At 35.1% G+C, this 13,225-nt stretch overlaps 1 protein-coding gene across 1 annotated transcript; it reads right to left on the minus strand.

Moving 5' to 3' along the window:
* Positions 1 to 1,495: 1,495 nt before the first annotated feature.
* On the minus strand, positions 1,496 to 11,273 carry snx22 (sorting nexin 22). The gene is made up of 7 exons (XM_042496198.2): positions 11,014 to 11,273; positions 7,323 to 7,406; positions 6,342 to 6,446; positions 5,229 to 5,323; positions 4,465 to 4,497; positions 2,725 to 2,792; positions 1,496 to 2,600 (listed from the first exon to the last, which is right to left on the minus strand). The coding sequence occupies exons 1-7, from the start codon at positions 11,098 to 11,100 to the stop codon at positions 2,482 to 2,484; spliced, it is 591 nt and encodes a 196-aa protein (XP_042352132.1). The 5' UTR covers positions 11,101 to 11,273; the 3' UTR covers positions 1,496 to 2,481.
* Between the last annotated feature and the right edge of the window lie 1,952 nt (positions 11,274 to 13,225).

Here is a 13,225-nt window from a genome sequence, read left to right on the forward strand (position 1 = left end):
CACATGAATGCTGCCTGGGCTGCTTGTTGCTGCTTGTAAACTATTTCACTGGAGGCCGAGGAAAGGCGTGGCAGCAAGATGTCTGTGGAAATAAACCTAAAGCATTGCACACTGGAATCATCACTTAATGCTAAGAATGAAAATAAAAGATGACTCCGGTCTGAGAACTTTTTTCCAGGAAAGGGGAACATGAACCAATGTTATTAAAAGATTTTTTCCTCATACGTAAAAAGACGCTATTAGCAAAAATAACTTGCTTTTGGGAGAAATTCAACATTTTTCTTTTTTTCTTTTGCATAGCATTTATATCAAAAAGGATAATAATCCATGACTTAAAAATCTGAGAGTTCCTTTAGCATGTTTTCAAACATTTTTATCAAAAATTAAATGCAACACATTTTTAGGATAAACTACCAGATGGAATGAAACTTGTTTCTCTCTGCATGCACAAACTATAGATTAAAAAACATTTTCAATCTGCTTCTTAAAATGAGTGATAAGATTCTTCATGAACAGACACATTTCTCCAAAGCTCTGACACTTTTTGGGAATTTTACATGAGAGAATTATTTCTGCTCTGACTTTTCTCTCAATGCTTTCAACAGGCCTGGATCGACATCTGTTTTTGTGTGGTGGGTTTGGACATCTTTCACAAGCATTTAAACCTTTGAAACCTGAACGCATTGGTTTGATTTCTTTTTTAAAAAGTCAGTCAGAAACTTACCATAGATTGTTCTGAAAACTGCAAGAAATTATTAAAAAGGTGACAATAAAACTATCTGAACGTTAGCCTAAAAAACAGAGAAAGAATGATAAGGACATTAAAAAACTATAGGAAAATGTCCAGAAAAATATTTTTTTAAATTGTTGTAATTATATGTTTATAATAATGTTTGAAATGGATGCTTAATATCATTATTTATATCAATTATTTTTTATTTCATTTTTGCATTTTTTGTAACTTTTTATTAATATCTTGCTAATATTTTTAGGTCATTTTGCATATAGATGCTCATTTCCTTCTTTCCACATTTTTTTGGAAAGAAATCAAGTGAATAAAGCAAATTTGCTCAGGTTTCAAAGGCTTAGTGTTAAAAAATGGCAAAGTTTCATTGTCAACCTTCACATGCACAACAATTTAAATTTGATATTTGTGCATTTAGTCATGAATATTAACTGTTATAATGAAATACTCCAAATACAAATTTAGGTAATTTATTAACACATCACATATTTTGTAAGAAATAAATTACAAAAACAACAGCTAAAAAAAAGCAAATTATATCACAGACTACAGTGAATCTAGTCTACTAGTTAATGAGGTCTGTTATAAGCAACTCATGGTGACTGTAAATATGAATGCATTGACAGCCTGGCCGCCTGGTTTTTGACCTAAAACAAAACAAATGTGTCCAAACAAACTCGTCCCTTTAGTTTCTCAAATGTTGATCTTTTCATTCTACAGCTCAGGTTTAATTCACACAAGATAGTCCAATGGGTTTGATTCTTTATTATAATTTCAATATAAACAACATGATACAAAAGCACACATTAAACTTTGTATACACTCAATAAATTGCTTCAAAATACAGTGTGTATCAGTATCTGGCTGCTGGCATCATAGGCTAATTGTGTTTGACCCAACTCCTGAAATTTATATTAGCCTCAATAAACTCAAAATACTACAAATGTATGAAAGTCACTTCTATTTTTTTGTCCTATTTGTATCAACTGTGACAAACTTTGACTTTGAAAATGTAAACAAGAAGATGTTAAAAAACTAAACCCTATTTGACCTCACTTTTAATCTGTACATCAGTTCTTAAAATCTTTTATGCACAACGGCATTCCCTTAACTTTAATTTCATTGATTGTTTTATTTATTTTATTTTACTTATTTAACTCTTTATTATGTGTAGATCCTTTTGCCCCATGTTATATGACTTTCAAACTATTCCTATTTTTTTCATTTATTTGTCTAGCATTTTTGTTTTTCTAATTAAATATTAATTAAACATTATCATTAATAATAACAAAATGTTATTACTATCTGTTTTTCAAGTACATTTCTTCACTCCCACATGCTTTTTTAATTAAAAGTAGTGACAGTATTAAAATGAATAAAAGACACACCTGTCACGTCGTGATTAAAAAATGTCTATGTGCTACTTAAACTGACTAAAAAGGTAGAGACATATATTGAGTGACTATCTCTGCAAACAAATAAAAGTTTCAAGCTGAATTTTGATGTTTAGTCTAAATATGAGATTCCCAGAAGGCCGTGAAAAGGCTCAAAAATACAACAGGTGGAGAATCAGAACAACAAAGCCTGGGTTTTAAGTTTCAGTCCCACTGGGGCAGCTGATTTTGGACAAAAGCATCCTCCAAGTGACCTATTTCAGGCTGTTTTTCTTCTTTAGCGCCGGCATTGTGTATTTGACTGTATTTTCTATTTTAAAACATAACAACTAACTTTAAATTTCAGGCCTCTATAGAGGTGGCGGGGTCTGGCTCTGTGAGAATGGGGGCGGTGAAGCTGACTCGGATGTCCCGAGAATAAAAACCCTGAAGAACTCCATCCACAACAACATCTGGGAGATCTGCAGGATGAGACAGAGCTCAGGTATAATACTGTCTGAACAAGATCGGTGTGCTTTTAAAATGCTTTTCACTTGAAAATGACAGCAGCAAACAAGAAAATGCACAGCAGTATGTCTTTTCTACCTGATGTGCAGTCAGAGAGATAAGGATCCCGAAAGAACCCCAACACTTGCTGATTGGCTAGTGGATAACTGAGGAAACAAAAATATGATTGATTAGACATACGCAATGGTAATACCTCTTCAAATCAAACTGATGTGTAACCAATAAAACCTGAAACACTGGCGGGCAAACATAAAAAGTATTAAAGTAAAAATATTGTTACTTTATACTGACTCAAATAAAAGTAAAAGTACTCATATAAATCAGATCTTGGGTAAGAGTAAAAAAGTATCTTTATGTCTATCTTTTATTGGCAGGCAATAAAAAATGAGAAAGTACAATTTGTAGTTAAAGCAGCAGCCCAAAAGCCAGGAAAAATCCACCAAATGATCTGGGCGCTAAGATGAAGGGAAGTTTACCACAGTTCATTTACGCATACTAGCCACATTATTATGATACAAAGCAGGTTCAGAAAGTACCCCTTTAAACATGGCCTTTGTTTTCATACAAAAGTACTGCCAGCAGGAAAGCTTTCATATGGCTTTTTACAAGTTGTTTTGTTCATCTACTCTCATTTGTCATGTGGTGTGTAGGGCAGCAGGTATGCATGCATGTGTCACTACCCTCTGATCAATTCAATTGTGTTGCATTAAAAAACTTTGCCGCTTTTGTGATTCAAAATTGCTTTCTATTACATTACAACATCAGGTTAAATTTAATTTAAGCCCGAATTGCAAGAGTTATATTTTAGTTGTTTCTCTAGATGGCATTGCTCTGGCCTGCAGCACCACCATAAAGAAGCCTCTGAATAATCTTTGGCCCATTTTACACCGGCTGTTCAAGGTGGGAATATTGCTCCGTTATGCCGCCTCACAATTCTGTTTGAAAGGTACGATTGTGGAATGGGGGACAGAGTTGTCTCGCCTTTAAGGTGCCACTGGAGGTAGTAACAGCACCGCACTGAGGTCTGTATAACACTGACAGCTGGCAGGATGGGATAATTAGCAGGATGGTTGTAACGTTTCGATGACGTGTTATGCGTGCAACACGCCGCTGCAGATTTAAAAAGTACGCTAACTCAAAGAAATAGAACAGTGGTCGTAAATGTCGACAAAATGGGAAAACCATGAGGTGTGGGAGCTCCTAACCCTCCGAGCAGAGGAAGAGATCAGTCGCCAAATAACAGCGACAGTGCATGATTTCTACTGACATCTTTTTACAAATTGTTATTGTTTAAAAAACACTGCTCATGTGTATGTTGTGTCGCACCAGTGTCTGACGCTGTTGTGTGAAACATCATGCCTCTTTTGATTATTTGATGAAGTCTATAATCAAACACTGCGTTGTTTGTATGTGTAAAAATGCAAAGGTGGCAAAAGGAAAATACTTCACAAGGGCCTTATAGCGCAATCTCTGCGCAAAAAGGGCTTTTGATCAGAATATGTCCTTTAACTCCAATATAAAACAAACTTCAAGGACTGCCTCCTTCAAGGACAGGACATCTATTGCACGTCTGTCCATCCTGAGAGAGGGATCCCTGCTCAATCACTGATATTGGGCTATAAAATACAATTGAATTGATATTGAATTAAAAATGCTTCTGCAATGACAGAATTAATGGTGTTGCAGAGACAAGAAGAGTAATCTCTTGAGCACAATATTCCCACAGTGGCTACATTCCTTCTAGCAGATTCTTTACAAATACTGACTGTATCACATAAATACATGGAGCGAAAGGGGAAATACTCGTCAAGATCTCACCTGAAATCCTGACTGTCCAACTCATCAAGTGATCTGAAATTAGAGCACATTTTTGTTACAGGTTTCCTGCAAGGACCATGTCAAAATAGAGCTTAACATACAAATTTTACCACTCTAAAGACTACTGTTTGCTACAGAAACTAACTAATAATTACACTTACACATACAGTACAGTGCAGAAGTCTTAAACCACCTTAAACGTTGTTATTTTTATAGGATTATCATGATCATACATATTAATTTCTCAGTAGTCTTCTCAATAAAATACAACCAGAACATGCATAAAATATGTATTCAAAAAAGCTTATATTTCAGAATAAAGTGACAGGCTAAAGTTACAAGTATTTAGTGTAATCTCCCTTGTTTGAGCCGTCTTATTTGTGGTTGCCCATGTTTCAGACTAAATACTGAGTCTCTTAATAAAGAGACTCAGAAATACAGTAAATACATGGATTAACTCATTATAGCTTTGCTAAAACAACAAACCTATGGTGGCCCATGACTTCTGCATAGTACTGTATTAAGTACGGAGACAAAAACACAGATATGTAATCTGATATTATTATATATCGGTATATTTGTCCTTTCTCGGTCGTCATTGTGGGTCAGACTCAGTGCTGCTGCTCCACACCACTGTGAAAAAATGCATATAAAGTTTTATGATGTTGCTGCATTGCCCCCAATCCAAAAATAGAGGGTCTAAGTATAGCCACATGCCCGACATCTCTGGGCACAGTGAGAGCAGTGTGGACTCAGGAACTCACTCCATGCTGCTGATCTTGTGCCCTGAGTGAAAGTGTTTCAGGTGGAGGAAGTCCAGCAGCACCTGCGGCACGTCTTCATTTTGATAAATGATGTCCTAGAACAAAAGAGAGCCATCTGACGTTTAAAAGTTTGTTTTATTTGCTTCAAATTATTTCAAGACTTCTGTTTTTGAAGGTTATGATTGATCAAATGACAACACATTTTCAATTCAGCACTGAAAATTGTACGTTCAAGGTTAAGTTATATAAATTCTAAAATGTTTGTTTTGTGCAGTTACACTCCTTTGACACATTTCCACGTCATCGTGAGGTTATATAACCTTTCTGTAGTGTTATGATAATAACATTCATGTGGCAGAGTTAAATATTTAGTAGTTTTACAGAATGGTTGGTAGACTTTAGATTTGAAAATTGAAATATCAATATCAAAATATTTTTTTGATAAAAAAAAGTAGTAATATTATTATTACATGATATGACATGATCTTTGATCTTCATAGACATTTTCAAATTGCAGGATTATTTTTGATTTTGAGTTCAATCTGTGCTTCAGTCATTGTAAAAATCAGACCCGTCCATCAGTCCAAAGTTTTGGAAAAAGCCGTTCATATCTTTTTTGTTTCTTTTTTATTACATCACTTTGTGTTTACCTGCCTGAACAAACTGCTCCAGAAAAATCAAACAAACAAACAAATCGTAGATCACACATTACATCCGTTTAAGTTACTTTCCAGTGTCTCCATGTTACTCTTAGGACTGATTAAAACACTCATTGACACTTATGTGCCAAACATCTGACTCTGACCACTGGTAGGAGCTCTAGGTCTTCAAACTAAAGAAACTAAAGTTGATCTTACTTTCTTAACTGTTTCTCTGTTTAGACTCTCATGCAGCCAGCTACAAAGTCTCAAAGGTGCAAAACCTTTTAAAAAGACACCTTAAACAAGTATATTTTCCTATTTTATAACTTCATTGTGGCTTATCAATATTTCTCCTTTTTAAACACACATATATTCTCTATCTTCACTTTTTAACCTCCCTTTTGAGTAGAATCCTATCTGCAAGTGTCTGAGGAAGCTTCCATCTCCCTGTGTGGATGGCTAGATGTTTTACCTGGATGTAGTCTTCTAGCTCCTGCCTCCTCTGCTCCAGAGGTTTGGTCCTCAGGTGCTGGTTCCTTTTGCTCGGGAAATCTGGAGTCTGGATTATTTTCCTGAGCTGCAGGCACCACAAGATGAAACATTCAAATCAATTTAGATGTCACACAACAAATTAAATGGCTGAAATTAAAGGCATTCTGTGGAGTTAGTTATAAATGGGTCCTGTTTTACACCATAATTTAAATATAACACTAATATTGCACATAGTGTGTATATATATATATATATATATGTGTGTGTGTGTGTGTGTGTATATATAAATATTTGCTGTCCTTTCCTTTCTTACTCTGTTCCATTTTATTTTATCTTTTCATTCTATTCTAATATTTGATTTCATTGTGTTGTCTTGTATTGTACAATGATGATAAAGCTGAGCATTGTATCAAAGATTGTCATAGTCAGTGTCCTAATGATTTTTAGGGAAGAAATCACTGAGTATTTCTTGACGAATCATTTAAGTTGCCTTTTTTAGTTAGTCTGTCTTTGTTTTTGCTCGGCTGGTTTATTATTAAGAGGATTGTGCTTTCTTGGTTTTTGGGGTTTTGTGTTTACTGTGTTCTTCCCCTCCCTGCGTTCCTGTGCTGCCTCTCCCTGGTTTGCTCATCTACACACCTGCTCTGCATCAGCCTCCCTGCTCCTGATTTTTTCCCCAGCCAATCAGCTCCCTGCCTGCGTTCCTACCTCATTACCATATTGCCCTCACCTGAGCTTCTCCACCCTTCACCTGCACCTCATCCCCTCATCACACTAGTTTGCACTTAAGTCCTCAACCATCAAAGTGAGACTTTCTTGTGATTTTAAATCCATGTTTACGTTTTTTTTTTATCTTACAAATAACATCTACTTATAATAGCACAATATGCAGTGCTATGTACAGTACACAGTAATCCGGTAATACTGCATTAATTGTGACTGTGGCGATAAAGCAACATACTTTTCTGTGGAGAGACTGGAACTCGCTGCTTCTTCTGAGCACGAAATGTTTCCTCCCGTTAAACAAAACTTCAACTCTGAAAAGCTGCAAACAAAAGACAAAAGGAGACACACAGAGGATTTATTTACCACCTTTATCATCCACGACATTGAAAAAATAATCCCATCAAGTGAAAACAAACATGTGACAGCAATCGAATATATCAGGTACAGCTCTCTAATACTGTAGTATATTCATCTTTAAATACCACATTAAAATGAGTCTTACTTCTGTACATAAAAAAGGAGAAAAGAAAAAAGAAACTAATTAAGTTAATTAATCAAAGATTTAAGATTAAGGACTTTTAAGGCATTTTTAGAAGCAAAATAACTAATAAGTAAAAGCATGTCTTCAGATTCTCATAAAAAATGTTGCACCATTATACAACATCATTTCTCCACCAGGAGGAGGTACAGAGCCTCAGAATTCATTCTCAAGAAGTCAGTGTAAACACTGAAACTTTACTGCTTTTATTCGATAATAAATACATCTCAGTATACTGCACATATGCTGTTATTTCTGATTTATCATGTTTTTTTTTATCCAACATGGATTTTTCATTTTAGAGCGTTCATAAAATACTTCAGATAGTTATAATGTCTTGATTTAAGATTTAAGATTACCTTTACCTTTAAAAGTTGATACTGTTACAAAAGTGTAGCTGGTCAAATAAGTTTATTGGACTACAAAGGTTATAATAGTACAATGATTCCCCATCACATGCGAGGAACCTCAGCTCTGCAAAAGCTCAAAATGTACGCTCATCAAAAAAATAGTTTCATGTGAAACAGCTTGCCTGCAATTGTACTGTGTAAACACTGAATGTGTGCACAGACTCCAACATGTTAACATTTCTATTAAAGTAGATACTTTCATGATAATTGTCTGAATTTATCCTTTATGCATAATCAAAACTCTAAACCACCTCAGACGACTGCAGCATTGGGAACACCAGGTGTCCTTCATGCAGCATTACAGGTTTAAATCATAAATAATGAGAATTTTTAGGGATAAAAACTTATGAAAAAAAGAATTGTGCTGCTGGGGAGAAACTGAATGATTGAGGGTTTGTGCAGAAAAAAATGCAGTATGTCCTCATACTGTAACAGCATACAACAGTTTGTCAGTAATGTAAACAGAAAGTAGCACAAGTCTCTCACGTCTTTTGTTCTTAGATTTAGACGATAAAATCAAAGGTCAGTTCAGCACACTGCAGTGAATTCCCCAGGCTGGTGTAAGATTTTTTTTTTTTTTTTTTTTTACCATTTTAAAACGTAGGTGTAAATGTGATTTCTTACACATTCAGAACAAATTGAGTGTTCTCTGTGTGTTGAAGTGTATCTTCACTTCAACCTGCTGCTCAATAATTACGCCAATAAACTACTGTAGAATCACAGAGAACTTCCGTTAAATAAGGTTAATAAACAGAGACAGTGAGGCTTTAATGAGTCTTACAGGATATACCCAAAACTGTGGTTCCCAATGTGGGGCACTGTGTGTGAGTGTGGGTATGTACAGTATGTCCAACTACAGAAACCAGGTCAGAGGTAAAGAAACTTAATGAAATGGTGTATATTTTGGTACTTAAATACTTGTGAGTATTTTAGTAACATACAATTTTGAAATAATTATGTAAAACTTCATACTTATTTCCATCTTGTGAGACTATGATTTAACAATAGCAAGCACAGAGCTGTTTTCCAACAAAATAAAAACTTCTATTTTAATCTGTAACATATACTTTGCTGATAATACTTTTGTACTTTGAATTACTGGACTGAATGCAGGACTTAAACTTGTGATAAAAGACTGCAGAATAGTTATTTTTACTTGAGTAAAAATTCCACTGCAGGTTTAGACTTTTCCCCCTCCTGCTCAGAGGCATGCTTGGAGCTGTGTGAAGTCTTGTATGTCAAGAGCAAATATGTTTAAAACAAAGTGCATCTTACTTTACAAAGGAAAAAAGTAATGTTTGTGAGTAGTTGTACTCCACTGTATTTCAAAGAAAACTAACGCATTTTTACTCCACTTTTTTACTACTTAAAGCTAAAGTTGGTGCTCTGTAGATAAAGATTTTCTGCACAAAACAAATCAACATTATGAAATATGATTAACTGTTCCTCCCAAAATTATATAAAATGTTTAAATTATTGACCAACTGCAACATTAAAGAAATGACTGCATATCATTGCATCAATAATCAGAACATCGTAGTAAAAGAGTGACAGAGGCCACTCTACATAATGAGTATTACTTTTAATATTTGAGGCACATTTTGTTGCCCATGCTTCTGTACTTTGAATTACTGCATGTAAGACTTTAAACACTTGTGATTAAGTAACTGCTGTACTGTTACTTAGACGTAAGTGAAAGAATGCTTTTCAAAATATCGACAGGTTAATACATAACACTTCAGGGGAACCTAGTTAACTTTTTATGACAGCTCAAGTAAGTAGTTACTTTTTCATTTAATAATGGCATAATGAAATGATGAACAGATATAGATTTAGCTTCCAAATAGTAGGCCGTATAAAACAGTTAAAATCATCAATCAAGCCCTGATTACAGGTTATCACATCAATGATAAGATTTAATACAATACTCTGCATAAAGAGCACTTTTACTTTGATATTAAGGTACACTTAGTTGCCTCTTACACTCTTGCACCAACAACCTCAGATTTGGCACCTCAAACATATTAATAAGCAAACATACTACATTTATCATTTACACTGGTAACCTGTTACTTTATATACATGTGTTTGCAACTATTAGTGCCTTTCTGATTGCACCATACTGTTAGCTACTTTTAGTTATATTTAATACCCTAGTGTCTACTTTATATTTATATTTGCCATAGACTATACTCCTTTTCTGCTCTGTTGTGTTAGTCCTTGTTTATTGCACACTTTGTATCAGCACTAACTTTGTATCGCATCTGCTGCACAACAACCTCCCTTGAGAAGAAAAATTAAGTTTAATGCTTCTTTTACTGCAGTATAATTTTTATTGCAGGACTTACGGAATAGCTATTCATGCAGTGTGGCATTTCTGCTTTTACACTGTAAATGATTTGCAGTGGTGGAAGAAATACTTCAGTAAAAGTAGCAACACCACAGTAGAAATACTATGTAGATGCAAAAGTCAGGCATTTGATTTTTTTTAAATGTAAAACAGCACTTTATGTGTTATTAATCTAAAGTATCTTAAGTTATCAAATAAATGTAGTAGAGTAAAAAGCTAAATCTTTACTTCAAGGTAAAACAACATGGAAATATTCAAGGAGACCTGCAGTCTGCAGTACCTAGAATTTGTAGTTTATTACAGTACTTGAGTAAAAGTAGCTACCTACTTCTTCCACCAGTTACTTTTTACTTTTAAAAAGATTTATTTGCTATCTTAATGGTTTTAAGAGTATTTCTTGCAGCTCTGAGTAGAAATCGGAGGACGCCTGAGCTGAAGTCACTTTCACTCTTCCTTCAGGTTACCTGGCTCACCTGGTGTCGCAGTTCACCCTTCACACCAAACTAAGCACATGCGGTACAATAACGCAGCAAAAGCTGACTTGGGAGGAATGCGACGTTAAAGTGATTTCACGCTGCTGAAAAAAGGGGGGGAGGCAAAACCATAGAAGGTTTAAAAGCGTCCTCACCTTTCTGGACTTCCCCGACTCCTCCACTTCCCGCTCCATCGAAGGTATCGATACTTCAATCATCGGGAAATCTTCCTGCAACACCATCGGACTCTACCCGCTGTGTGTTTGAATGACTTTCTGTAAATCAGAAGTAACTTCACACGGTTTTCTCCGCGTCCAGGAACTGAAAAAACAAAACACCAACCCGTGGCTCTCTGTGCCGTGTGACTGCCTGTTTCTTCCTGGACTCCACCTACACACTAATTGGACAAACACAACCAGCAAAAGGCGCCTGCAGAGACATTAAAGGTGCAGTCCATCATTTAGGTGCTGCTGTTTTATGAAATATAATTATCAGGAGTTTAGTTTCATGAACAACAGAACAACAACAACAACAACAACAACAACAACACAGAGCTGTAGTTTCAGGTCTGGAGCTGTGTACGTTTAGTGTCTGCAGAGCTGTGGGTAGTACTTTTATTTCATTACTTGTTATTTGGGTACCATGGGCAGATTATGAGACAATGGGTCCCTGGGCACAAATATACAAAGGGCCCCACGATTTGTCACAAATTCTTTATGGTCGTTTGCATCTCTTCGTGGTCTTTTTGTGTCTCCTTGTGATTGTTTTTTTAGGTCTTTGACAGTTTTTTTTTTCTTTTTTTTGTTGTTTAGTGTCTCTTTGTAGTCATTTCATGTGTTCTTGTGGTTGTTGTTTTTTTGTGGTCATTTGTATCTCTATGAGGTAAGTCTGTGTCTTATTTGGGAAATTTTGCATCTACTTTGGATGATTAGTGTCTTTGTGGTTATTGTATGTCTCCTTGCTGTTTTTTTGACTTTTTTGGTCTTTTTCTTTATTGTTTTGGGTCTCTTGTTAGCACTAATTTTAAGTCTCATTGTTGTTTTTTTATTCTTGTTTTTTATAGTTAGTTGAATCTCTTCGAGATAAGTTTGTATCTTATTGGGGAAGTCTTTCCTCTGTTTTGGATGTCTAGTGTCTCTCTACAGTCATTTTATGTCTCCTTGTGGTTGTTTTGTTGTTATTTTGTAGTTGTTTTCATCTCTTTGAGGTAAGTTTGTGTCTTATTTTGGAAAATTTGTGTCTAATTTGGACATTTAGTGTCTCTTTGTGGCTATTTTATGTCTCCAGTTTTCTGTTGTAGCTCTTTTACTTTTTTGTCTTTCATGGTTGTTTTATGCATCTTAATAATAATTTTATGTTTGCTTGTGATTGTTTTATTAATATTTTTCATAATCGAGCCAGCCTCAAGAGGCCATCTGAGGAACTGCAGTTTTTGGCACTTCTGCACTGGCTTCATTTTTCAGCCAACTAATTCTGGTTATGAAATACACATGCTGAAGTGAATTTAGAACAATAATTCATGTTTAAATTGTAAAATATTATAAATGTTTAAAAACTGTTTAAAAAAAGTAATGTTATAAATAAAAAGAGGTTTAGAAAGATAAACAGTTCATTTATTTGTTAAGATATCTTGACTTATTGCAATTTATGATGAGTAATTCATGTCTTTTGTTGCTAGAACACTAAAATTGTTGTGATATATGGGAATTTGGTTCATTTTAGTTCATGTATATCCTCAGTTTTTGGTTATACATGGTATAATGCCTTGAAGAAGATGAAGTTAATGAGGTCCCATGATAGAAACAGAACTGGAACATTTTTTACATCATTTGTAAAGGTTGTTTTTTTGAAGCACCAGATTTACTGATTAACTTAGTGATGGTGAGCCCAGCCCAGCAAGACTGTGGATGGTCATGGACACGCTGTGGCCAGCCATAGGACCTTATTGCATAGGACGTTGTATTTGCTTGATCAATCACTCTGATTCCAGATAAGATCACACACATAATACTACCCAGGCATTTATGAACACTGAACTATTGAAGCACACCCAGCTTTAAAGGACCATCTGAGCTGGAAAGCCCAACTCCCAGGGACACATTCTTTTGTTTTTCTTTGAATTTAACAAGCTCTTTTTTGTTATATTTCATACAAAGAGACCAGTACTGTGAATGTTCCACTGTTGCTGTGAAACAATAAATTGGTCAACTGTTCAACAAAATACCAATTCGCTTTGTGAGTCATTTACGGTATTACTCCTCACAAACCTAGTTAGATGTTAGTGTTTCTTCTACCCCCCCAGGTTAGGCATAGAGGTGCTACATAGAGATTGTTGAGCATATTACGGGGCTGTAGACAGGACTTATA

Source organism: Plectropomus leopardus, chromosome 7 (genome assembly GCF_026936395.1).
Source record: "Plectropomus leopardus strain MGB_pleo_1.0 chromosome 7, ASM2693639v1, whole genome shotgun sequence".
Lineage (NCBI taxonomy): Eukaryota > Metazoa > Chordata > Actinopteri > Perciformes > Serranidae > Plectropomus > Plectropomus leopardus.

What these genes read in the sequence shown, in the direction of transcription:
- snx22 (XM_042496198.2), bottom strand. Translation starts at nt 11,100, where the DNA reads ATGGTGTTGCAGGAAGATTTCCCGATGATTGAAGTATCGATACCTTCG. An exon ending in CACAAGATCAGCAGCATGGA is followed by an intron (nt 4,498 to 5,228) that starts GTGAGTTCCTGA and finishes CTCTAATTTCAG; the next exon opens with ATCACTTGATGAGTTGGACA. An exon ending in TTGGACAGTCAGGATTTCAG is followed by an intron (nt 2,793 to 4,464) that starts GTGAGATCTTGA and finishes TTGTTTCCTCAG; the next exon opens with TTATCCACTAGCCAATCAGC.